Source organism: Indicator indicator, chromosome 16 (assembly GCF_027791375.1).
Source record: "Indicator indicator isolate 239-I01 chromosome 16, UM_Iind_1.1, whole genome shotgun sequence".
Taxonomy (NCBI): Eukaryota; Metazoa; Chordata; class Aves; order Piciformes; family Indicatoridae; genus Indicator; species Indicator indicator.
In genome coordinates, this window is record NC_072025.1 from 2527273 (window position 1) to 2554282 (window position 27010).

Below are 27010 nucleotides of genomic sequence, written 5' to 3' on the forward strand. Positions count from 1 at the left end.
GAGGGTGGCTGGGAGAAAGGGAGGCTGCAGCCGCGACCCCCCGAAGGGACACAAAAAAAGCACAGCACGACCGGACTCGGCCCGGAGCACCCCTGAAGGGAGCGGAGCAGCGGCACCGAGGCTCGTGATACCCAGCGCCAATACAGGAGCTATGGAGCTCGAACGCGCTGCCTGATTGGCTCTCGTGTCTGTGCCGTCCGCTGATTGGAGAACAATTCCCCCCCACGCGCTCCCTCCTCCTTCCTATTGGCTCCTGCTTCCCGCCCAGGTCTCGGCGCGATGCCCTCCTCGCAGTCCCCTCAGCGCCCGGCATGGCTGTGGCGGGCAAGGGTCGCAGCTCGTCTGCGTCCGGCCCCGCCGGTGCCACCTTCCTCCTCGGCAGCGCCACGACGTGGCCCTTGAAGCGCTACGGCCGCTTTCTGCCCCCGAGGGATGGCGACGGTGAAGGGCAAAACACCTCTTGGAAGGTGATGGGCGGGGCGGGGTGGGGTGGTGGGAGCTGCCTGCTTGCGTTTGCAGGGATTGGCTCCGGTGGGGTCTGGGAGGCCGCTGTGTGGCAAGCAGTAATAAGTGAGGCCCTTGCAGGCTGCCATTTGCAAGTCAAGCACTAGTGCAGGAATTAGGAGAGGTTTTGCTTCATGCATTATTAGTGAAAACATGCAGAATCCCCAAATCCCCAGCATCCTGGGGTTGGAAGGTACCTCTGGAGATAATCTAGTCCCAGTCCTCTTGCTAAAGCAGGGTCACACTGAGCAGATTGCCCAGGATCATACTGTGCAGGTGGGTTTGGAATGTCTCCAGAGAAGGAGACTCCACAACCTCTCTGGGCAGCCTGCTCCAGGGCTCCAGCACCCTCACACCAAAGAGTTTTTTCCTTATCCTCAGATGGAACCTCCTGTGTTTCAGTTTGTGTCTGGCCCTATCCTCTTGCTGCCTGACCCTTAAGACTCTTGCTGAGTGTTGATAAGATCCCCTTTCAGGCTGCTCTTCTCCAAGCTAAACAGCCCCAGGTCTCTCAGTCTTACCTCAGAGAGATGCTCCAGGCCCCTCATCATCATCCCCAACCTATCAGTGTGGCCCACATTTTTTTTTTTTTTTACTCCTTCAGCAGAGACCTGTGGTATTAAAAACCAGAGATCAAGTTGGAAAAGTCCAGGTAGTTGTTTAAAGTAGTTAAGTCTCTTTATGGAGTTATAATTAGTAAAAAGATTCTTAAATGTGTCTCCTGACTGTGGGAGTGGAGGGAAGGTTGCATTCCTGAGAGGTAAGTTATACACCTGACTTGTATCATCCACCTTTGAAACCTTTTATTTTGCACTAAAAATGGAAAATAGAGATAACTGTACTGACAATATTAGATTTTTGTGCTGTCTATCTTTTTAAAGGTTTTTGAATCCAACGAAGAATCAGGCCATCTTATCCTTACCATTGTGGTGTCTGGCCATTTTTTCATTTCCCAGGGGCGAACAGTCCTGGTAAGTTTCTCATGCATAAAGAACATTTCATATTACCATCAGTACTAACTTTATTTCCCTTCTCAGCTTGCTGTAGTCTTTCACTAAAAGGAAGCTGTCTGATTTATTTTTGCTCGTGGAAATTCTCTTGTGATGCTCTTTCTTTATGTTTATCAGAATATTACCACACACAGGATAGTCAGATTATAGGGTGGAGTTAGATTAGATGTTAAGAAGTTCTTCACCATGAGGGTGGTGAAACACTGGAACAGGTTGCACAGGGACATGTTGGAAGCCCCATCCTTGAAGGTTTTTAAGGCTGGGCTGGATGTGGCTCTGGGCATCCTGCTCTAGTGTGAGGTGTCCCTGCCCAGGGCAGTGGGATGGAACTGGATGATCCTTGGGGTCCCTTACAACCCTGACAATTCTGTGATACTAAACATGATAAGAAATAGGCATTGGCTGATAAATACAGTAGAAAGCTTTTACAAACCATTGGAAGGTGTGGCAGCATTAAGATAACAAAGACTTCACTTTTTTGTAATACAGAATGTATAAGAGACTATGCTGTAGCTTTAAATATGTATAAGCTTACAAATTAGTTTTTACTGTGTACCTTGAAAGATCTTAAACTTACAGAAAAACCTTGAGTATAGTGGTAGAACCAAGGATACCCTTGAAATTTTTTGGCCTATGAGTGTGTTAAGGGTGTTGAATATATGATGAATGAGCTACCAGACAGCTGTCCGTTGTCATTCTGGATACCTCTCATACAAGACATGGTGTTTGGCTCCCATATTTAGTGAGGACAAGATGAATATTCTTAGATAAGGTGAAAATGGAACCTGGAAAGTATTTTAGCAGTTGTGTTGAATAAGAAAAAAGGATGGGACAATTTTAAGTCTCTAATAGTTAAAAGAAATGCAACTGAAATGAGCCTTGCTGCCCTCTCTTAACCAAATTCAGTTCAGAGTGCACCTCTTCTGGAGCTGGTCCTGTTTTCAGTCTGCAACTGTTTAGTAGACTTACTCTAGAATGCCCTTGGAATAACCATCTAAAAGCTATCTGAAAGTAAGTTTTAATAACCAACTAAGGAGTGAAAAAAATGCTCAGACAAAAGCTGTAGCTCTGGCAAGGACCGAATCTGGCAAGGAACAAGGGGCAGATAGAAGCGTGCTGTCATGAGGGATGGGTGCAGGCAGTACAAGCAAAGCTTTCAGAAGACTTGGCTGAGAAAAGCACTTTTCTTGCAGCTCTTAGCTTTAGTGGCTAGTGAAGCTTTCAGGCAGCTGCCTTGAAAGGCCAGATGAGGAATTTCTGAATTCTGTCAGGTCTGTTTCAGCTTCAAAGAGACACTTTAAGATATTGCAGTAACAGTCACAGCCTAATGGTGCAGAGAAGAGGTGGAACAGACATGCTTGGTAGATTACACCAACATGTAATACTGAAAGGAGGAGGGGAAAAAAAAAAAAGTTGTTCTTTTAAAACATTTCTTTTGGCAATGCTTCTGTGCCAACTTTAAGGCCAACACCAACAACTTTCTGTCAAGTATTCTGTCAAGTGTTACACAAATGTGGTGCCATGAGCATTTTGAAACCTGGCTGTCAGTTCCTTTGGGTGCCCTCTGAGTACACCAAGCTGGGATCATGCTGCAGGTGTGCTCTCTGTGTACAGGACTGAGCTGGTGTGAAATGCACTGGTACAATATAAAAACATTCAGGCTGGACTGGTTGCAGCCTACTGCAACCTCCCTGCCATCATCAGGAATATCTCTCAACTAGACTTGGTTGCTGAAGGCCTCATCCAACCTGGCCTTGAACACCTCCAGGGAGGGGGCATGGAAAACCTATTCCAGAATCTCACCACCCTCCTACTGAAGAACTTCTTCCTGGACACAGTATTCAAGGTGAGGTCTCAGCAGAGCAGAGTAGAGGGGCAGAATACCCTCTCTTGCCCTGCTGGCCACACTCCTCTGGATGCAGCCCAGCACACAGCTGCCTTCTGGGCTGCATGAGGGCACTGCTGGCTTATGAGGAGTTTCTCATCAATCAACATCCCCAAGGATTTTTTCTTCAGGGCTGCTCTCAACCTAGTCTGCACCCAGCCTGGATTTGTGCCTGGGGTTGGCCCAAGCCAGATCCTGTAGAGTCAGTGCTAGCCACAACTGATCAGGCCACTGGTGAATTCTTGTAAACTCCTCATTGAGTTGCAGTACTGTGCAGTTTGTGTTGTGGCTGTAGAAATAATCAGACTGTAGAAATGGTTAATCTCACTGCTTCTATCTCCCTCTCATCTCCAGCTCTCAGGAGCTGTCAAAAACCTGTCACAATAACTAAACAGGCTTTGCACCACTAAGTGTACACAGTTCTTTGGAATCTGTCACAGCCCAAATCCTCTCACTGTGAGGAGCAGGGAGGTCCATTAGAAGGGACATTTTGTCACAGAGAATAATGCACAAGTTTCTGCTCCAGAGGGAACCTATCAAGCTGCCATTGTTGGAATGACTCAGCTGCTTCTGTTACTGTGCACTCTCATTGCTGCATCCTGGCCTGGGCTACTGAATGTTTCCCTTTCTGTGGCAAGGTGTTCTCCAACACCTACATGCCCTACTCCTGCTGAAATTCCCTCTGATGTGCTCACAGAACCCTTTCTTTCTGTGTAGTACCTGCATCCTTTAAGTTGTTGATGTCTAGTCTTTTGATCTATCTTCTAAGCCCTGCTTTTCAGACCTTTTGATATACTAGAGGCTCCTGGCTTTGAGGGAACTGAGTAACAATCATCCCAGCTTTGTACCTTGTACCTCTGCTTAGGAACATGGTGAGTGGGGCACAAGATGTGTGCCACAGGGATACTAGCTCCTTCTCAACTTAAATAACTGTATTTTTGTGATGTTTCCATTTATGGATTAATAAAAGGACTTTTTTTTCCCTCCTTTAACACTAATCCAAGAATGAACTGAACTGTTCATTCAAGAATTTATTCACTAGAGAGTGTCCTTAACTGTGTTCTTTTACTGCAGTAGCAATGGCAGAGCATGAACCCCTGCCCTACCCCAAGAACTTTAACATGAACCATCCTAAGTAACAGTTTTAAAACCAGAAAGTTTTCATCCAGTATCTGTAACAAGGGAAACTGAATGGTTTTACAATGAGCAATGCTGCAGTATGGTATGTCCTTATCTCTTCTGCTTTAAAATTGGCAAGGAATGTAGTAAAAGCAGGGCATTAGAAGATGCAAACCATCTTGGTTTGTACCTTCTCTTTTCTTCAGGAAGACAAGAGTGCCTCTGCTCTTCAGTGGTGTGTACATTTCACAGAAGCCAAAATAAGGTCAAAGAAATGTTTAGGCTAGAAAAGGTCTTTAAGTCCAACCATTAAGCCAGCACTACCAAATCACCACATCTACATGGCTTTTCAATCCCTCCAGGGTTGGGGACTCCACCACTGCCCTGGGCAGCCTATTCCAAGGCTTGACAACCCTTCCAGGGAAGAAATTTCTCCTAATGTCTAGCCTAACCTCTGCTTGCAAAACTTAAGGCCATTTCCTCTTATCCTGTCACTTGCTGTCTGAGAGAAGAGACCAATCCTCACCTGGCTCCAGCCTCCTTTCAGGGAGTTGCAGAGAGCCAGAAGGTCTCCCCTCAGCCTCCTTTTCTCCAGACTAAACAACCCCAGTTCTCTCAGACTCTCCTCACCAGCCCTATTCTCCAGACCTTTCACCAGCTTTGGCATTCTCTGGACATGCTCCAGCTCCTCAGTGTCCTTCTAGTAGTGAGTGGCTTAACTCTGAACCCAGTACTCAAGGTTTGCTAGCCACACTATTGCCTGGATGCTGTTGGCCTTCTTGGCCACCTGGGCACACACTAGCTCATCTTTAGCTGGCTGTCAACCAACACCCTCAGGTCTTTTTTATCAGTTTCCAACCACTCTTCCCCAAGCCTGGAGTGTTCATGGGGTTGTTGTGGCCCCAGTGCAGGACCCAGCACTTGGCCTTGTTGAACCTCATCCCACTGACTTTGGACTATTTATCCAGCCTGTTCAGATCCCTCTGTAAAGCCTTCCTACTCTCCATCAGATCAACACTTCCTCCCGGCTTGGTGTCATCTGCAAACTGAAATGAAGAGAGTCTAACTTCTGGGTGAGCGATTTACTCAGAGAATCTTCTTTGCTGTCTGCCTTTCTTATACATGCAACATTCACTTCTAATCCATTTGCACAAATCTGAGGAAAAAGCTGTGTAGGAATGGTTTGAAACTGGAGCAGGGCAGATTTAGGTTGGACATCAGGAAGAAGTTCTTCACAATGAGAGTGATGAAATATTGGAACAGGTTGCCCAGGGATGTGGTTGAGGCCCGGTCCCTGGAGACATTTGAGATCAGATTCGATGTGGCCCTGGCCAGCCTGATCTAGTGGGAGGTGTCCCTGCTGACTGCGGGGGGGTTGGATACTATGGCCTTTGAGGGTCCTTTCCAACCTGATACAATCTGTGAATCTGAATGGAAATCTTCATTTCATTGGTAGTTAGATGAACATGATTAACTCTAGGAAGAATACTCAAGTGTTCCTGACTTGATATCGAAGTCTTTTCTGTGTGATTGATGTATTTATGTATTCTCTTAATCCTTTCTAATATTGTAAAGCAGAAGTGTAAGAAACCTTTTATTTTTTTATCTTAAAGAATGGTGGCAGAGTCAAGTGAGACTATTACTCTTCTGTGATCCATTTCTGCTCTTCTATGATCCATTTCTGAGAACAACATCTATAAAAGACCAATAAAATATTCACATTTCCTAACAACTGATTTATTTTTGATACATATGGAAGCCTACAGAATTATTTTCATGAGCAATAAAAGAGTGGAATATTTAATGTATTCCCTTCTAGCAATCTTTCTACTAATGGAAGCTGAAATACTCTTTTTCTTGCCCAAAAGAAGGCTACAATCATGCATTTTTAAACCAGGTGGATTAGTGAAATGCCTTGTGCTGTGCATCTTGCTCTGTGGTGAGGCTGAAACAATTGATTACAGTGTCTGAGAATGCTCCAGAAGCAGTCATTAGAGCCCTTCCATGCTACTATTAAGAAATAATGGTGCACATCTTCAGTGTTTCTATCAGATGCCCAAAGAAATGATTTATTTTAATGGTAAACTTTTGGGAAATGGGTTCAAGATGACTTGAAATACTCTATAATGACACTGCCAGAGACATGCTTGGAACAGTCCTAACAACTGCTTCCCTCTAAAAATACATTTTGTGATCAGCCAAATGGACTGAAGGGGAGGGTAACTGGAACTTCACAGCCTGGAACATAAAAATCTCTGATGTGTGATGCAAATCAAAGGGTATTTGGATTTGTTGTTGTTTGTTTTTTTTTTTTTTTTTCAAACAGAGTTCTTCATTTGGAATTAAATTACATAACATGTTTCTAGGACCTGTTTTTTTTTTTTTTTTGTTTTTGTTTTTTTTTGCTGCAGTGTTTCCTAACAGACTGCATATTTTACAGGAGAAAAATCTGCTACTTGCATACTATAGATAATGCTTTATTGCCCTTCTCTGGACACACTACAGCACCTGAATGTCCTTCTTGGAGAGAGGGGCCCAAAACTGAACCTAGTACTCAAGGTATGGCCTCAGCAGTGCTGAGTACAGGGGGACAATCACTTCCTTTGTCCTGCTGGCCACAGTATTCCTGATCCAGGCCAGGATGCTGGTGGTGGTCTTTGGCCACCTAAACACACGCTGGCTCATCTTCAGCCAACTGTGACCAACACTCCCAGGTCCTTTTCCACCAGACAGTTTCCAGCCACTCTTCATAAACCCTGGAGCATTCATGGAGTTGTCATGACCGAAGTGCAGTTCGGCTTCATTCCACTGATCTTGGCCCATTCATCCTGCCTGTTCAGACCCCTCTGTAGATCCTTCCTACCCTCAAGCAGATCAGCACTCCCACCCAAACTGGTGGCAGTTTGACTTTGTTCATTTCTTTGACACGATCTTTTTGGGACATTGAATATCTTTCTGCATTACTTCCCCATTTATGTTTGTCATAATGATAGAATCTTGTTGTGTGATGGTTAGGTACTGCGGATTGCCACCAGTAAAGAGTTTTATGGGGTACTGATCTTTACTTTTCTCATTCTCCTCTTCTTCTAAACCCAGCTATTAGAGCAGTTTTTAAAAAGTAGTGATATCTGTTAATGAAATGTATTTAGCCTGAAGTTATGAATTTAATCTATGGTATTGATCTAGGGAAGTACATATTTTGTATCAGGAATTAAATAAGAAATTGCTTAACTTGGCTTATTAATGGGATGCCCTGAAGGGTTTTAACCCACCCCATGAGCATCTAATTTGTCTCTCTAGGTCCCTGGTCAAAGTCTTAGTATTCTAAAGTATAAGTTAGGAAAAGACAAACAAGAATCAGGTTCTTTATTCATAGATTCATAGAATGGTTTGGGTTGGAAGAATGAGCTAGTTCCAACCTCACTGCCATGGGCAGGGACACCTTCTACCAGCCCAGGTTGCTCAAGGCCTCATCCAGCCTGGCCTTGAACACCACCAGGCAGGGGACATCCACAGCCTCCCTGGGCAACCTGTTGCAGTGTCTCCCCACCCTCACTGGAAAGAATGTCTTCCTAATCTCCAGGCCCTATCTCCCCTCTTGCAGCTCCAAGCCATTGCCTCTTGGCCTGTCACTACAAGCTCTTGGAAAAAAAGTCGCTTCCCAACTTTCTTGTAGACCCCTTCAGGTACTGGAAGTTCTCCCTGGAGCCTTCTTTTCTCACTATGAACTATCAGGGTTTGTCCTGAGTAAGGAGATTATCTTTGCTCTTCACTCTGTAAGGGGCAGTAGTTTGTGCCCAGCTCTTCCTAGAAGGCTGATGCCTGGCAGCATGCACTCCTGCACCCAATCCATTGCACTTTGACACAAGACATTCATGGGTGGCCAAGTCCCTTGGCATGGTTGTCTAGAGGGTGGCTGTGTGTGCCCTGTGTTTGCTGCTTCAGTTAGTTCTCCTGCCTCTAAGGACAGAGCACTCTGTTTAATGAGTTCTGTTTAATGGTGTGTTCTTTTCCACACTCAAACAGCTTAATAACAAGATTTAAGATCCAGCTTCAGAGAGATTTGGGGTAAAAAAAAAATAACATGTGGAAAGATAATGCAGAGCTTAACATCCTTTTAGTTTTTATTCCACTTACCTTGCTGTCTGCTTGCCTTCTTGAGTTTTGGGTTTGGGCTTTCACCTCCCTCCACTTCCTGTTCTGTATTATGGATCTGTTTGAGATGCTGTTTGAGGTACTGGAGCAGCTATAGAGAAGGGCAACGAAGGTGGTGAGGGGATTGGAGAGCAGGTCTGGTGAGGAGCAGCTGAGGGAACTGGGGTTGTTTAGTCTGGAGAAGAGGCTGATAGGAGACCTCATTGTTCTGTATAACTCCATGAAAGGAGGTTGGGGTGATGCTGGTGTTGGCCTGTTCTCCCAAGTAACTAATCAGAGGACAAGAGGAAGTGGCCTCATTCTACACCAGGGGAGGTTTAGGTTGGATATTAGGAAGAATTTATTTCCTGCAAGAGTGGTCAGGGATTGGGACAGGCTGCCCAGGGAGGTGGTGGAGTCACCGTCCCTGGAGGTGTTCAAGAAACTTGTGGATATGGCACTTGGGGACATGGTTTAATGGTCATGGAGGTGCTGGGTAGAAGATTTGACTCGATTTTAGAGGTCTTTTCCAACCTTAACAGTTCTATGAGAAGGTCAATGCTTATACCAAGATCTAAGTTACACCCAGCTCATGATGCACATGGTTCCTGCTATGCTCTCACTTCCCAACCATGCTATTCATGATGCACTTGGATACTGATTTGGAGCTTGGACATTTTTGCTTGAACATTCTTGCAGGGACAACTTTCTGCTCCCCCCAGTCTACAAGTGAGGATTATTTTTGTTGTCATGTTGACAGTCCTCCACTCCATTTTCAGGACAGCTCATACTAGAGGAATAAACACTAATGTCTGGCCTCGTTTAGACCTCAGAAAAAGGATACAAACAAGAAAACGTTTTGCTTCTAGGTGTGTTAAAAAGTAATAATGAAGATTTGATTGGAATTGCATTTAAAGTTTAATTTTCATGACTTCTAACTGTAAGCTGGAACCACAGTTCCATTTGACAGTCATTAATGAAACTCAGAATTCTCAGTAAGAGCTTTTCTAATGCAAAAAAGGTCAAAAGTCACATTCCATTTTGGGAAAGCAATGAGTTAAAAATTGGTTTTTCAGTTCTATGCAAGCATTTCATCAAGACCAAGTGCAAGGTCCTACACCTGGGTGAGGGCAAGCCTGAGCACAAACATAGGCTGGGCAAGGAATGGCTCAAGAGCAGTCTGGAGAAGGATTTGCAGGTGTCAGTTGGTGACAAACTCCCCAGGAGCCAGCAATGGTTGCTGGCAACCCAGCAGGTAGCTCTGTGCTGGGCTGCCTTCAAAGCAGAGAGAACAACAGCACAGGGAGAGGATTCTGCCCCTCTGCTCTGCTCTGCTGAGACCCCACCTGCAGCACTGCCTCCAATTCTGGTCTCCCCAGTATAAGAGGGACATGGAGCTGCTGGAGAAGGTCCAGAGGAGTCCAGGAAGATGATCAGAGAGCTGGAGAACCTCCCCTATGGGGACAGGCTGGGAGAGTTGGGGCTGTTCAGCCTGAAGAAGAGAAGGTTCCAGGGACACCTTAGAGCAGCCTTCCAGTACCTGAAAGGGGCTCCAGGAGAACTGGGGAGCGACTTTTGACAAGGGCTGGGAGTGACAGGATGAGGGACAATGGCTTTGAGCTGGGAGAGGGGAGATTGAGACTTGAGATGAGGAAGAAATTCTTTAGAGTGAGGATGGGGAGACACTGGAACAGGTTGCCCAGGGAGGTTGTGGATGCCCCTTCCCTGGAGATGTTTAAGGTCAGGTTGGACAAGCTGGAAGGGTGCTCTGCTGCTGATGCTCCCAGTGTCCTTTCCCCCATTAGCAAGGAGGCACTAACAGCTTGAACCTGATGTGAATGACCCTCCCTGGAGGTGTTGAAGGCCAGGTTGGATGGGGCCTTGAGCAACCTGGGCTAGTGGAAGGTGTCCTTGTCCATGGCAAGGGGGCTGGAACTAGATGAACTTTAAGGTCCCTTCCAATCTAAACCATCCTATGAATATATGAACTTCCATGTTCAGTTTCAAGCCTGAACAGTTTCTCTTATTATACAACCTGTTAAAAACTAAATTCCTATCAAATAGGAAACCATCAAAACTTACATATATGTTCCCAATTTGATCAAGTTTTCTTAGAGCACTTCAGTCTTGCCTGTTCTTTAGAGTTCCCTGTAATACCTGAATAAAACTCACAAGTGTTTCCAGGCTGTCTGCTCTCACATCCTTCTTTCTACTGACTCTTGTGGTAATTGTTAATCATAGAATCAGAGAATCATCTGGGCTGGAAATGACCTTCAGATCATCAAGTCCAACCTTTAAGCCAAAACTGCCAAGTCCACCCTCAACACCACATCTAGATGGCTTTTCAGTCCCTCCAATGGTAGTGACTCCACCACTTCCCTGGGGTGCCTGTTCCAGGGCTTGACAACGTTTTTGGGGAAGAATTTGTTCCTGATGACCAACCCAAACCTCCCCTGGTGCAACCTGAGGCCATTTCTTCTCATCCCATCACTTGTCACTAGGGAGAAGAGACCAACACCCACCTCACTCCATCCTCCTTTCAGGTAGTGGTGAGCAGAGCCATCGTGTGGAGTTCTGGGCAGGGTGACACAGTAAGTGGGTCAGTCTCTGTCTGGTGCCAGTCTCTCTCTGGGTGCAGGTTCTCCATCCCTACTGTCTGTGCAGTGTAGGATGAGCACACAGGTTGGGTGCTCCAAGCAGTAGAACGCTGTACCCTTGCCCAGAGCAGTGTTTTCCTCACATCTCCTTTCACCCTGCAAAGGCAGTGTTATGTGTGGCATTCTGGGATTTTGTTTGTCTTGTCTTTAGTTTTGTTTGTAATTCAAGAGCAGAGTATATAAAATTTATGGCCAAAAGAAAGTTTTTCTTCCAGAGCTATTGTTGACACATACTTCAGTTTCATTTGCAAACATCTGTCTCCTGAGGATGAGTGAATCCAAACTAGCTGATGCAAGCCAGCATAGCTGAACTCTCACACAAATAACATTTCTACTATATATTAATTTTTAGTTAAGCTAGGGCTGCCTAAGGGCCTTGCAAGCTACCATAAAGTGGATAATCTGTGCCTGTTTTCTTATGTTGCTTAGCACCAAAGGGTTTCTAGAGTATACAGCAATAAAAATAGTGTTAAATAACACACAATACCTTCCAACATAGATCACAACCCCTCATTGTCCAGCAGCTTTTTGTGTGCTGAAATATAAAATCAGAGCAAAAGTCTTTCCCAGTTAATGATGACTAGATAGGTGAAAGGCTGGACCAGTGTTACTGACTTCTCTGACTCAAAGAAATGGTCGTGGCTCACCTGCTGCTAAAATACCTGGGAAAAATCTTGCTTTGTTTTCTGCTTCAGCTTAATTCTCAGGGCTCTTCCTCAGAAAGGCTTTTGTCAGAGGTCTATGAAAGTGTTTTCCTTCAGTACAGTACACTTAGAGGTATGATCCCGGAGAGTGACATGAGTAGTGTATGTGTGACTGAACATTAATCATCAAAATGCTGCCATTTATCTCTTCAGATTGATAACTTTTGAGGTCTTACATCCCTTCCCAGTCCTTAGTTGCCTTTTTCTCTGTATCCCTGATCAATCTTACACTGCCATCTGTCTTTGCTCATGCCCAGTACTACTCAGCATTGCCTAATCCTTGCTGTGAAGTATGGATGTCACTTGCTCAAGGACAACAGTGACCACAGCTGCTCTGTTCTCTGTCAGCAGTAATCTGGAGGGACAATTACCTTTTTCTTTGCCAGTTGTTCTGTCCAGAGCAGATTCAGAGTCAAAGCACAAATGGACAATAATCTTGATATATTGCCTACTCTACACCTAGCTGCTGGCTCTTGGCAGACATAAAATCATGAAATAGTTTAGGCTGGGGAAGACCTTTAAGATTGTTAAATCCAACCATTAACCCAACACTGCCAAGTCCATCACTAAACCACATCCCTCAGCACCATGTCTACATGGGTTTTAAACTCCTCCAGGGATGGGGAACAGCACCACTGCCCTGAGCAGCCTGTACCAGGGCTTGACAACCCTTCAGGGGCAGAAATTGTTCCCCTTGACCAACCAAAACCTCTGCTGCTGCAACTCGAGGCTATTTCCTTTAATCCTGTCACATTTTACTTGGGAAAAGAGACTAACCCCCACCTCACTCCAGCCTCCTTTTCCAGGAGAAGGTATAGAGCAAGAAGGTTTCCCCTTCTCCTTTCAACTCTGAATGGTGGAAAAAAGCCAGTCTGTACTGACTGAGGTAACACGGAATAGCCATGAGGAACAGGACAAGGGGCAATGGATATAAACTGCAGTACAGGAGGTTCCACCTCAGCATGAGGAACTTCTTCACTGTGAGGGTCACAGAGCACTGGAACAGGCTGGCCTGTTGTGGAGTCTCCTTCTCCAGAGACTTTCAAGACAGCTCCCTGACAGGAGATCTGGATCCAGGTGGGGGTCAGTCTGTTCTCCCAAGGAACAAGTGGCCTGGTTGGAGTTCCATCCCTGGAGGGACTGAAAAGCCATGTAGATGTGATGCTGAGGGACATGGATTAGTGGTGACCTGGCAGTGTTGGGTTAATGGTTGGACTTGATGATCTTAATGATCTTTTCCAGCCCCAATGATTCTGTGATTCTGTTTTTCTGTTTGTTTTAGCTCTTCTTAGTTATTTGTTTCTGCTTGGCAACACACAATCCACCAAAGGTGCAAGAGGAGAGGAAATACTTCCTGCTTTGTTCTTCAGTTAATTAAACCTGAAGTAAATTAAATTCCAGTTAATCACATTTGGGGGTTGGAGTTGACTAATCAAGAGTACATAAATACACACTCCAAATGTTGGGTTTTTCCAGTTTGCTTGACCTCAGAAGTAGGACATACAAAAAGGATGAGAGTCTGGGAAATATCATCAAAAGAGTTGTTACGAAAGTTAAATATTGGCTGCCTTTTATGATTTCTTTGAAAACAGTTATGATTTTAGGGAGACAACATTTGGTCAACCTACATCTCAGTGAAAAGGAAAAACACTATAAAAATAGACTTTAATATGGGAACAGCTATATTTAAACAAACCCAGTTGGTGTGCATTAAAACCAGCAACTATTTGAAATGAAGAGAGTAAGCACAAGTAGCCACAAGTTCAAGTGGCTTAGGGAAAGCATGAGATACTGGAATTGCTTGTCTAGCAGCATCTTGGGGCTTGGCTGCTCGTCCAGAGTGAGCAGTTCTGAACTGGCTCCTGTATTTTGAGGAGGTATGGATATGATTAGAGGACTGGAGGAAAAGCTGCAAGAGCAGGGGCTCTTCAGTCTGGAGAAGAGAAGGATGAGAGGGGAGCTTATTGATGTCTGCCAAAACCTGATGGGTGGCTGTCAGGAGGATGGAGCCAGGCTCTTTTTCAGTGATGGGATGGGGGGCAATAGACATAAACTCAGTCACAGGAAGGTCCACCTCCATATGAGGAGACACTGGAGTGGTGGTAGATGGATGATAGCTCTGGCAAAATCACACTGCTGGTGGTCCAAGGGGGGACATGACATGTGGTTCTTGACTTTAGGACACCTATGCAAAAAGCCACCATCACTGCAAGCATGATCAGTTCAGATGAAACAGGCAAACAGCTTCCTCCCTGCCCTTAGAATTGCTTGGGGTTTTTTCCACCCCCATGCATTTGCTAACTAAAGACTCTGTGGCAGCCTGGGGAAGGTACCTTGGGAGACACAATCCATTGCCCTGCAATTTTTACACAATGTTTTCAGCTTCCTGGAGTGTTGTTACAGAATGCTGAGCAGCCTGGGTGGTTTGAGGAGACTGACAGCTAATGCAACCCGAGTACAAAAACATCTTTATCAAGTTATTGAAGCTGCTGCTTGTTTACCTGAGTTCCATCTGGAGAGAAGGCCTCCCTGGGCCTGAGATAAACCAACTGCTGGCACATTCTTCAGGTTCGCCTGCCCTCTGCTGCCCTCTTGGGCAACTTCAGGGGATGCAGGAGAACGTGAAGCTCTCTGCTGCAGCTGGTTTGTGCTGCATCTCATGGAGACCTTCGTCACAGACACAGATACATATGGAAATTAGAACGTGCCTTGATCTTGGTACTGGAGCTGCAGACTCAGGTTTGATTCCTGGTGCAGTAAAACCCACACACTGGCAGCTGTTTGATGCAAAAGCTGAAGCATGCAGAGGACTGACCTTTGTTAGGGATCCAATTACATCCCCCCCAGTGTGTGCTTTGGAGTGTTTGATGTTTGCTGTTGGAGTCGTTTGTGCTCTGCTTTGTTTCAGGAAGGCTTTTCACTAATCGATTCCCACAAGTGGCTCAAGATAGTGAGAAGAGCAGACTGCCTGCTGTTTCGAGCAGAGGCCAAGGTGGGTTGGGTTGCTTTTAATATTTCTGGTAGCTCACACAGTTCTGGATAAGACTTCTTCATATTGGAGTAATGAACCCTGAAGTTCTGAGATACTATCAATTGTCTATATAAATTAAAAGGTTTTCTTCCTCTCTAGATAGTAAATAAGAATCACAGAATGCATTGGTTTGGAAGGGACCTTTAAAGGTCATCTAATCCAAATCCCCTGCTCTTCGCAGCAAAATCTTCCACTAGAACAAGTTGCTCAGCCCCAGCAAGCCTGACCATGAATGTCTTCAGGGATGGGACCTCCACCACCTCCCTGGGCAATCTGTTCCAGTGTGCCACCACCCTCATAGTAAAGAGTATCTTCCTAATCTCCAGTCTAAATCTCTCCTCTTCCAGCTCAAAGCCATTGCTCCTTGTCCTGTCACTCCCATCCCTTGTCAAAAGTCCCTACCCAGCTTTCTCGTAGGCCCCTTCAGGTACTTGAAAGCTGCTCTAAGGTCTCCTGGAGCCTTCTCTTCTCCAGGCTGAACAATCCCAACTCTCTCAGCCTGGCACCATAGCAGAGGTCTTTCAGCCCTCTGATAATTTTTATGGCCCTCCTCTGGACCCTCTCTATGGGGTCCATGTCCTTCTTGTGTTAAGGACCTCAGAGCAGGATGCAGTGCTCCAAGTGAGGTCCTGCCAGAGCAGAGTGGCAGAATCACCTCTCTCAATCTGTTTAGAAGGCAGAATGGTTCTGGAAGGAACAAGGAAAGAGAAGGACCAAGATCATCTCAGTATGTAACTGCAGGCTGCTATCTGAGAGTTAGCTACAAAAAACCAGACCATTATTTATTTCAGAATCTATCTGCCATGGCAAACAATTAAAAAGGTGAAGTGATGCTCTTACAGGTACAGAAACATGCTACCTCTGAGTCATACTTCACTTTGGCAAATGAAGTATCTAAACAAACCATTCTTCAGCCATGCCATGGCCCCTGACACCTGGTGCAGCAGCAGCAGGTTGGTGATTCAGGCCATTTGGTGCCCAAGGCAATGAAAGGCTTCTGGGCTTCCCCTCAGATCTCCTGGAAAGTAGTCAATTATTTTAGCCTGTAAATAATTAAACAGCACTTGCTTGTTAGCAACCTCTGTGTAGCTCTCAGTGTGCTTGGTTCTGAGAAGTTTCTTATTCATCTACACTGAGTACTCACCAGGTTTCCCAGAAACAAAGCCTGCTTGAAATGAGAGGAGCTCTCTCTTCTCCCCTGATGGCTCTTGGGCTTTGTTGTTTCAGCAGAAACAGCTGTCTCTAGTTTATCTCTACTTGAAAAGAGAATTCATCTCTAAGTCAGAAACAGAAATTCTGGGAAATGGTGATGAGCCTCTTGTTCAGTAGCTGCCAGAGCCCAGTTTCAACTCTTTGCCCTGTTTGCAGAAGAATTAAGGCATAAAAACATCTCAAGTATTCTGAGCTGTTCTGACATTCTCCCCTGACAGGAACTCTGCTACAGACTGGCTTAGTGTAGTTGCATGAAACAGCAACAGCCAAAAGAACTGAAAAGTTCTTGATTTTGATCTTTTGTCTGAATTCTTGCCTGAAAGACACATTTATGGATTTTTACAAACAGTCTAGTTTGCAGGGGGGTAGAATGCCTCACTAATTGCAAGATAACAACAAATAGTCTTTATATGTAAGGACTAATCTTGTTTCAGCATCAGCCTAGTCTAATGGTCTAGTCTAGGAGCTGCATAAAGAAGTATCTTAAACTGTTTTCAATCCCCAGGGGTCCTTTACAACCCCTATCATGCCGGGATTCTGTTAAATTCATGGGTTATGTTTGCCTGAAACCAAAACACCTTTTGTGCTGGTTTTCATCAGATTATCATAGAACCATAGAATTGTTTCAGCTGGAAAAGACCTCCCAAGATCATTGAATGCACCATGGCCATTAAACCATTTCCCCCATGACCATTAAACCATGTCCCCAGGTGCCATGGCTACACGTTTCTTGAACACCTCCAGGAACAGTGACTCCACCACCACCTCCCTGGGCAGCCTGTTCCAATCCCTGACAACTCTTGCAGCAAAGAAATTCTTCATATCTCCAACCTAAACCTCCCCTGGCACAATTTCAGACCATTTCCTCTTGTTCTGTCACCTTAGACTTGGGAGAAGAGACCAACCCCCACCTCACTGCAACATCCTTCCAGGGAGCTGTAGAGAGCACTGAGGTCTCCCCATTGTTAAGAACATGGAGTGTCACTGAAGAAGACTATGGAGCTGTTGCAATCATTAGTTCTAATGAATCAGTAGATCATCAGTTTACAGCTGCTAGAACAAACTCCTCAGCACAGCATTAAGAGATTCTGCTGCATCTCACCAGAACCCCAAATGAACAGAATCACTGTGAGGCTTGAACACAGATCTGAGGGACAGTTGAGAAAAGAAGGAACATTTAAGAGAGTCTGAAATGAATTTGGTGCATCTCAGTGTTTACTTACCAGCAATTCATGTGACTTTAACTGGGTTTCCTGGCACTGCAGTGGTCCCATCATCCTGTTTCTCTACTTTATATCCTAAATTGTAGCTGAAGTGATTCCTTAAGTGCTGTCAGTGCATACAGCTGCCATGCTAACCTTCTGCAGTTCTTGGTGTAGAGTGTTTTGGAAGGCAGACACACCATGTAAGGGTGGCTCACATCTCAACTCTGCTAGACCTCAGTGAAGGGTGGCAAAGAGAAGCCATTTAAACAGAGGAAGGGCAGCTAGGTTTGCAAAGTCCATCTGAGCACTCAGGGCAACTGTTACATTAACAATCTGATTGGTCCTAGAATTGCAGAATCATAGAATAGTTTAGGCTGGGAAGGATCTTTTAAGATCATCAAGTCCAACCATTCTCTAACTCTGCCAAGTCTGGTGCTAAACCATGGCCCTCAGCATCACATCTCTCTGGCTTTTAAACACCTCCAGGGATGGGGACTCAACCATCTTCCTGGGCAGCCTGTTCCAGGCTTTGAGACCCCTTTCAGGGGTACAGGAGAGCTGGGGAGGGACTTTTGACAAGGGCTTGTAGTGCTAGGACTACAGGGAGTAGATTGAAGCTTGAGGAGGGCAGATTTAGACTGGAGATTAGGAAGAAATTCTTTAGAGTGAGGGTAGTGAGACACTGGAACAGGTTGCCCAGGGAGGTTGTAGATGCCTCTTCCCTGAAGGTGTTAGGGCCAGGCTGGATGAGACCTCAAGCAACCTGGTCTAGTGGGAGGTGTCCCTGCCCATGGCAGGGGGCTTGGAACTTACTCATTCTTGCAACCCAAACCATTCTATGAATCTATGAAAATTAATGTGGAGATTGTAGAGGTGCTCTTGGAAAGCCTCCCAAAGGAATTCAAATTAAGATGCAAGTTACCTTCCTGACCTCCTAATGAGAACTCACCTGCCTGGCGTAGCCACAAATCAGTTCTCACTTATGTGAAGCCAACCCAGTGAAGGTGACAGCTCAGTTAATTAGAAGAAGTATCACTGGCCACTGGTAAAATGAGCACTACAGTTCAAATTACTTTGACATATTTCTCTTTAAAAGGTACCAAGACAAGCTTTCCTGCTCAGGATGTCGTAAAAATCACTTGATGCAGTACAAGCATCTTACAATTACTTGTGTGTAAATACAGAGGCTGTCAGGAGGAGCTGGCTCCTCTCTGAGACAGAAGTCTTTGAAGTGAAAGTTGTCCTTGTAGCCCTGCACTCAGCTCTCTGGCAGCCTGTCTAGTCACTCACAGAAGTGGGCTTGATGGTGAAAGCTCAAAAAGATGAAGCCTCAACCAGGCTATGTCAGTGTAAGGAAAATCTCCCTTCTTTTCCAGAACCTTAACTGTTTTAAATTTGAAATTCCAAGATCAAAGTGCATGTCCCATTAATTCACTCTCTAAACAGGCACTCAAGATGTGTCTGCCTTACGTGAGTTGAATGTGCTCAGGACAAGCTTATTGTGCACAACAAACTCCTCAGTCCTCCCTTTTCACAGAATCCCAGCAGGGTGGGGGTTGGAAGGCACCTCTGGGGATCCTCCAGTCCAACCCCCACTGCTAAAGCAGGGTCACCCTCAGCAGGTTGCCCAGCATCACAACGTTCAGGTGGGTTTGGAATCCCTCCAGAGGAGACTCCACAGTCTCTCTGGGCAGCCTGCTCCAGGCCTCCAGCACCCTCACAGCACAGACATTTAGTTTAGATTCCAGAGTTCTGCCTATTTTGTCATTTCCTTTGTGTTTCAGTCACACACAACTGGTCAGAGTTGGCAGATCCTTCTAGCATATTACTAGCAGCAACAAGAAGGTCTTCATTTCCCTGCTTACACCTGTAAAAGCTCTTATCATGGCAAGGTTTGCTCCCTTGGCCAGACAAACTAATTAGCTGACACCTGGCCCTCCTCCCTCTCTCACCGTTTTCTTGGGGTGTTTCTCACCTATTTTCAAACTGGGAATCAAGAGTCTTTAGGTTTAGCTGCTAGGAAAAAATGAAGAGAGAGCAGGCAAAGCTTGTTTCTTGGGGTTTAAGTTGGTGCAACAATCCAAAAACGTATCACCACCTTGCTTACTTTCCCCAAGAGGACTTTCATGAAACCAAAGCAGAGGGGCTAGAGGCTGTTAGGTCATAGGCTGGACTTGATAATCTCAGAGGTCTATTCCAATAATTCTGTGATTCTGTAGATACTGAGGTGCTGGAGCAGATCCAAAGGAGAGCAGTGAGACTGGGGAAGGGACTGGCAGGAAAGGCTGATGAGAGGCTGAGGGGGTTGGGGATGTTTAGCCTGGAGGAGACTCAGGGGGGACCTTATCACACTCCACAACTACCTGAAGGGAATTTGTAGTAAGGTATGGGTCAGGCTCTTCTCCCATGCAACTTGTGACAAGAGGGCATGGCCTGAAGCTGTGCCAGGGGAGGGTTAGCTTGGATGTTAGGAAGCACTTCCTCATGGAAAGGGGAAATAGACACTGGAATGGACTGCCCAGGGAGGTGGTAGAGTCCCCATCCCTGGAGGTGTTTAAGGTAAGATTGGATGTGGCACTCAGTGCCATGGTCACTGTGGTGGTGTTGGGTCACAGGCTGGGCTGGATGGTCTCAGAGGTCTGCTTCAGCCTCAGTAATTCTGTGATTCTGTGAGGCTGAATTTGCTTTCTCTGTGGTTTCTGAGCAGAGCGAATGCCGCATGTTCCGGGTGCAGTTTGGTGGCACAGCAAAAGAGCAGATGCTGGAATTCTGCTGCAGTTGTGTTCAGAAACTTGCAGAGTACCTACCAGTGGAGGTGACAGATGAGCCAAGCCAGCAGCTCCATCCCAGTCTCAGCCAGCTGGGTAGTGGTGGAAACCCTAAGAGGGGCACTGACCACAATGCATCAGCACTACATAAAGTAAGTAATCAGGAACATACAGACAGAAAAATAGAGAAAGAATCAGCTGTCAGACCTGCAAATTACAGGGTTTAGTTTTGCAGCTGGGAGACCTTCTCTATGATGCAGGAAACCCAAAATACAGTTTATTGCAAGGAAATCTCATTAGTGACCACAGCTAGAGTGAGTCAGAAGTCAGCTACTGAAGCTGTCGTCTTCCCTTCTTCTTCGTGTGCCTCAAGTGAAAAGAATAATGCTCAGAGAAGTGGTTCTTGCTCCTCAAGCTTACTGCAACATTTCAGAGCAACCAGATACGTTAGTTTTGGCCTCCAAAAGGTCACTAATGACCAAGGTTAATATACACAGAACCACAGAATGGTAGGGGTTGGAAGGGACCTCTGGAAATCATTCAGTCCAACCCCCTTGCCAAGGAAGGTTCACCTAAAGACGGTCACACAGGAACACTTCCAAGTGGGTTTTGAATGTCTCCAGAGATGGAGGCTCCACCACCTCTCTGGGCAACCTATTCCAATGCTCCATTACTCTTTAAAAAGTTCCTCATGTTTAGATGGAACTTATGTTCAAGTCTGTGCCCTTTACCCTTTGTCCTGTCACTGGGTACCACTGAACAAAACCTGGTCCCACCCTCCTGACACCTACCCTTGAAGTATTTATAAGCATTTATGGGATCCCACTTTAGAGCTCATATGATCATAGGAAGAGTATTAACAAGCACATGGGATGAAGTTTATAGGAAAAAGCTTTGCTCTGGGGTTTGAACTTTTCCTTAGCTAGGGAGCCTGGAATTGATGGGAGCAATTAGTGCAGGGCTCAGGCAAAAGCAGGAAGTTACTAACCAGTAACAGAAACAGCACCAAAGGTGGACTTTACCAGTTCCCAGTTGGTGGAATGGTTTGGTGGGAAACTTAGATGGGTTCTGCTGAGGTTAACTGACAATAGGGGGCAGAAGATGAGAGCTGAAAGGTTACCAGAAAAGCTCATCTGCTATTTCATCAGTGTGGATTTCAGCCAAGGCTGCTGGGAGCCACCTGGCAGATTTCCACATAAATTATACAGGGTAGGAAAAATGCTGAGAGCCAGGTAAGTAGCCAGGAATTGTGTTCCCCTTTTTGCATTTGCCTGCTCCTATTTTCCAGCATCCAGAATTGTAAATATGCAACTGTTCATAAGCAATTTGAGCGTAACCTGACCCCTCTAAAAGCTATATCAGGGATGGTTCAGAATGTTTCCCCTCTCCAAGACAAAGAAAAGCTAAATGGGAACGTGAAGACTGATGGTGTTTCTGAGGGGGGTAACTCTTGAATATAAACTCTCCTGGGGAGAGAGAGGAGCAGGTTTAGCAGCTCTGAAAAACATCCAAGCAGGGCCAGGGCCACAAGGATGATGAGAGGGCTGAAGTACCTCTCCTATGAGGACAGGCTGAGAGTTGGGGTTGTCAGTTTGGAGAAGGCTCAAGAAAGCTGGGGAAGGACTTTCTAGGGTGTCAGGGAGTGATAGGACTGGGGGGAATTGAGCAAAATTAGAAGTGGGGAGATTCAGATTAGTAAGTTCTTCAGGATGAAGGTGGTGAGAGACTGGCAGAGGTTGCCCAGGGAGGTGGTGGAAGCCTCATCCCTGGAGGTTTTTGCAGCCAGGCTGGATGTGGCTGTGAGCAACCTGCTGTAGTGTGAGGTGTCCCTGCCCATGGCAGGGGGTTGGAATTGGCTTAGCCTTGAGCTCCCTTCCAGCCCTGACAATTCTATGATTCTATGGTAACTTAGCCAAGAGACCTAAACCTCTTGACTACAGGATAAAAATATGGGACCCCAGACTGAGCCCTGAAAAAGGACTGTCAGAGCTTTCGGCTCCATCATTTTCTTGATAGAATCTAGGAAGATCCCACCCTACCCAGTACGTTTTCCCTGTCCAGTAAAGAAAGCATGGGGAAAATAAACCTGCAAGTTTGCCTCCAGGGCAGCACATGGGGTGGAGGGGGCCTGAACATCTCTCCTATGGAGAAAGACTGAGAGCCCCAGGGCTGTTTAATCTGAAGAAGGCTGAGGGGGGCCCCTTACCAATGTCTATAAATATCTGAGGGGCGAGTGCCAAGATGAAGACTCTTTTCAGTGGTGCCCAGGGACAGGACAAGGAACAATGGGGACAAACTGAAACCCAGGAGGTTCCACCTCAGCATGAGGAGAAGCTTATTTACTGCAAAGGTGCTGGAGCCCTGGAGCAGGCTGCCCAGAGAGGTTGTGGAGTCTCCTTCTGTGGAGACTTTCAAAACCCAACTGGATGTGTTCCTGTATGACCTGCTCTAGGTGATCCAACCTTGGCAAGGGAGGTTGATGATGATCTCTGAAAGTCCCTTCCAACCCTTACCATTCTGTAATTCTATGACCTCTAGCAGCTGCTGTTCAAGCTCTGCTGTTTATTCTTAAAGTAGATTACCCATGCTTTGTGCTGTGCCCACTTTCTGGTCAGACAAAGCAAGGAATGGAAGGTAATGGCAGAACACAACTGAGCACCAGCAGTCAGACTGTGGGTGTTAATGATGCTCTTGCTCCAGGATTGGGACTCAGGACACAGGACTGACAGATTAGAGCAGGGAAGCAGAAAGCATGCTTCTGGTGAGCACTCACACAGAGTTTTTTCCAGTTACTTCCAGCAAGTAGTTTACAAGTCATCTGAGTTCAGACCCAAGAGTTTAACTGCATGGCCATTATTCCACATCTTCCATTTTTAAAGCCTTGAGCAGATGTGCATGCAGGTCTCATAAAAGATGCCTTTCCACTGCCTGAGGTGGCTGAGCACATTCTCTTCCTTTCACCTCTCTAACTGGAGTGCCTTGCCTTGCACAGCCCCACACCAGGCCTGCTCACAAGCCCTTATCTGGTATCTTCTAGGCAGCTGAGCCTCGACTGGACTCCTGCACAACCCTTGGACAAAGAAGATCTGTGACACAGCTGGCCCAGGTAAAAGCAGGAGGATCTGATACTCAGATCTGTAACTGGAGCTCTTAAGAGGGTATGGAGAGCAAGCTCATACTCAAACAGCTGGTCAGTGTCCTCACTGAACAGCAGGTTGCCATCCTCTATAGCCACAAAGCCACCAGATAGACCTCGTGTAATGCCTGCAGCTAGGAAATTAGCTGCAAACCCAGGAAGTTCATGGTGTCATTGCTCCCTTTGCTTAACAACAAACCACACACACACAGCAAACCAGAGGCCACATCCAAATAAATGGCTTTGTCACTCTTGGGACTCTGCAGAAATTACTTAGCTGAAGTCTGAAAGTACCAATCAGCAGTGGAAGGTCAACTACCAGCTTCCCTGAGGAGCACAGGGTAAAGCCTGGAGGCTAACTCCTTCACTGGGAACCTGGGACACTGCAGTTAGATGACTGAGGAGAAAACTCTCTCCAAACTCTTGTGCTTCTGCAGTTGCTCCTCTGGGTCTTTCTTACCCTTCTTCCGTAGTCACAGGATGATCAGGTCAACATCTCTTCACATCAGTGGTGTAAGGGGCAGCTCCTGTGCTCCCTCTTCCAAACCTGTCTCTCAGAGTCCCCAATCCCACACATCCTACTGGCTCATTCCCAGCAGTTATTGTCCTTGGGCAATGCAGTGAGAGGGCACCAAAAAGGCACAGTTGGCCTTTAACAACTCTATTCTTCAGGACCAGCCTCTGCTTTAAGAGGCAATGCTGGGAACTGTAAATAAAGACCAAAATGATAAACAACTCAGTTTCTAAAAACTGCTGTTCTCTGTGCCCTGTGTCAGACAGGAGCACGATGCCCATTTCAAAGTAACCCTTCTGCCAGGGAGGGGCTGTTTGCTGAGCACACCCATCCCTGTCTCACCTGAATTACTAATAAATTCCCCAGCACAGAAAGACTCCATGGTAGAGCAGCTTCAAAAATCCCCTGCTTCAAAGATGCTGAGGGGACCTAGAGCATCTCTGTGAGGAGAAAAGGCTGAGAGCACTGGGGCTGTTGAGCCTGGAGAAGAGCTGCCTGAGAGATCACCTCAAGGCTGATCAACAGCTGAAGGGCAGGGGGCAAGAGGCTGGGGCCAGGCTCTTGTCAGTGGTGCCCAGGGACAGGACAAGGGGCAGTGGGCACAAACTGGAACCCAGGAGGTTTCATCTCAACATGAGGAGAAACTTTGTTGTGAGGATGCTGGAGGCCTGGAGCAGGCTGCCCAGAGAGGTTGTGGACTCTCCTTCTCTGGAGAGATTCCAAACCCACCTGGACATTGTGATGCTGGAAGGCTTGCTGTGAGTGACCCTGCTTTAGGAAGGGGATTGGACTGGATGATCTCCAGTCCCCTCGGCATCTTTGTAGCGTCCTCTGGACTCTCTCCAGTAGTTCCCTGTCTCTCTTGAACTGGGGAGCACAGAACTGGACCCAGTACTCCAGAGGTGGCCTTCCTAGGGCAGAGTAGAGGGAGAGAACATCACTCAACCTGTTGGCCACACTCTTCTTCATGCACCACAGCAGACCATTTGCCTTCTTGGCCACAAGGGCACAGTGCTGGCTCACACTGTTGTCCACCAGCACTCCTGGCTCCTTCTCCAGAGCTGCTTTCCAGCAGGCCAGCCCTCACCTGTCCTGGTGCCAGGGGATTGCTGCTGTAGCTGCATTGCTCCATCAGCAAGAGGAGTTCAACACCTCTGGCTCTTCCTTCTGCAGTCTGTGCTGAGGAAGAAGTCTGAGCTGCCCCTCATGTACCAGCACTCAGCATGGCAGGCACAGGAGCTCGGTCCCTTCATTCGCCTCTGCCTCCTGGATCAGCACTTCCCAGCTTTTGTGGAAGACGTGGAGAAGGAACTGAAAAAACTGACGGAAGGTTGAGGAATCAGCGTCGCCGGGCTGCAGGATATCCCCACCCAGCACTGCAGGTGATTAAATTTTGGAGAAAAGTCTGAGACAGGTTTTGGGTTTGTGGGTTTTTTTGGTGTTTTTTTTTGGTCAGTGTTTTATTTTTAAAAACAGGTGAATCCACTTTTTTTGTTTTGTTATACATCATTGCACTTCAACAAATACACAGAACACGAGGTCATGCATCTACAGTTATGCACATCATGAGAACCCTGTTTAAGGTCTATTTTCTACAATCTTTTTTTTTTTTTGGAAAATAATGAGAAATTACAGTGTCAAACTAAAAAGAGGATTTTTTTTTTCTTTGTTAAACTAAGTTGCATAGAATATCACCATGCTGTAACATTTCATCATTGAAACAAAACAAAACAAAACCAAATGAAAATAAACCACCCCACCCCCCCCAAAAAAAAACAAAATAAAAAAAAGCAAAACAAAACCCCCAAACAAATAAAATTATAAAAGTTTGCCTGAATTGAATGTACAAGAACATGTTGAACACATCAGTGCAAAAGGATTTGAGAATTTACATGAGTTAACAAAAACAAACAAAAAGAAAATCATCATCATCATCATCACTTAAAAAGCAATCATATATATATATTTATATTTATAAACCAAAAGTTTTGTGTTCTCAGCTTGCCTTCCACCACCAGCACCTGGCCAACCATCATCCCAGCCTCTGGAAGTCTTGACTGGAGGACACCCATCCCTGCCCCCAGCATCCCTCTCTGTAGGTAAAGCCCTTGAGATAATTCCCGGGGTTTCTATTCACCTCCTCTAAGTTCCCAGCACTCTCTCAGCTTTCAGACACACAGGAAGGAATGAACATCAGCAGCTTCGAAATGAAACACGGTGACTGTCGTTTGGTTCTCCCACCCCACCCCCGATATAAACACGGCCCCCCCGCCTCGGGCTCTCCAAGTTCCTCTGCACTTTAACGCAAGTCCCAGGAGATGGCAGCGGAGCGCTGGGGGAGCTCTGCCAACCTTAACAGCTACGGCAAGTAAAAAATGGCGCATGCGGGAAAAGCGACCGACTCGCTACTCCTAATGTTTAAATAGATCGAGGGGGGAGAGAGAGAGAGAAAGAGAGAGGGAGGGGGGGAGGAAAGAAAAGCGAATCAAAAGAAAAGGAGGAAGCAACATTCACAGCACATCAAAGCCCGAAAGTGTTTACACCTTCTACACGGAAGCGTTAGTAAAATGTATCTGGCTAGGTCACCCTTACAGGAGAGGCTAAATAAGGCATGCTTTAGACAGTCATATCGTTGCTCACTTGAAAAGGAGGAGAAAAAATAAAATCAAATCATCAGAAGAATAAGAAGAAGAATAATAAGAATAATAATAATAATCAGACAGAACTGGAGTTCTAGAACCAAGAGTTCCAACCCTTAAATTTAGCAGGTCATATTGCCATCAGTCTCTCAGAAACTTAAAGCTCTACAAAAAAACAGAAAGGAGAAAAGGTGCCAGTCAATGCCCAGCAGCAGTGCCACCACTCCCTGCCACCACAGCGTGCAAGCAACAGCTGCTGGGGATCTACCTGGAGGTACAGGTCCCCAACCACACCTTAGCCTCCAGGCTCTAAGTGACTGAGGAGGGGGCTGGGGGCATTTCATTAGCAATAGCAGTGACTATGTAGATTTCAATCATTAAACTACCTGCAGCCTATTATGCTCTGGGACACCTGGCAAGAAGGCTCCAGACCTGGCCCCCCCAGCAACTTTTGGTTCTGTTGACACATCCCCAGCACCAGAGGAAGAGGAG

At 46.1% G+C, this 27010-nt stretch overlaps 1 protein-coding gene across 1 annotated transcript; it reads left to right on the forward strand.

Annotated features, from left to right (window-relative positions):
* The first annotated feature begins 311 nt into the window (after positions 1-311).
* Positions 312-25214, forward strand: REC114 (REC114 meiotic recombination protein). Its single transcript, XM_054388118.1, has 6 exons — positions 312-467; positions 1386-1475; positions 14922-15005; positions 20166-20381; positions 23267-23335; positions 25053-25214. Exons 1-6 carry the CDS (start codon positions 312-314, stop codon positions 25212-25214), a joined length of 777 nt encoding a protein of 258 aa, XP_054244093.1.
* The last annotated feature ends 1796 nt before the right edge of the window (positions 25215-27010 follow it).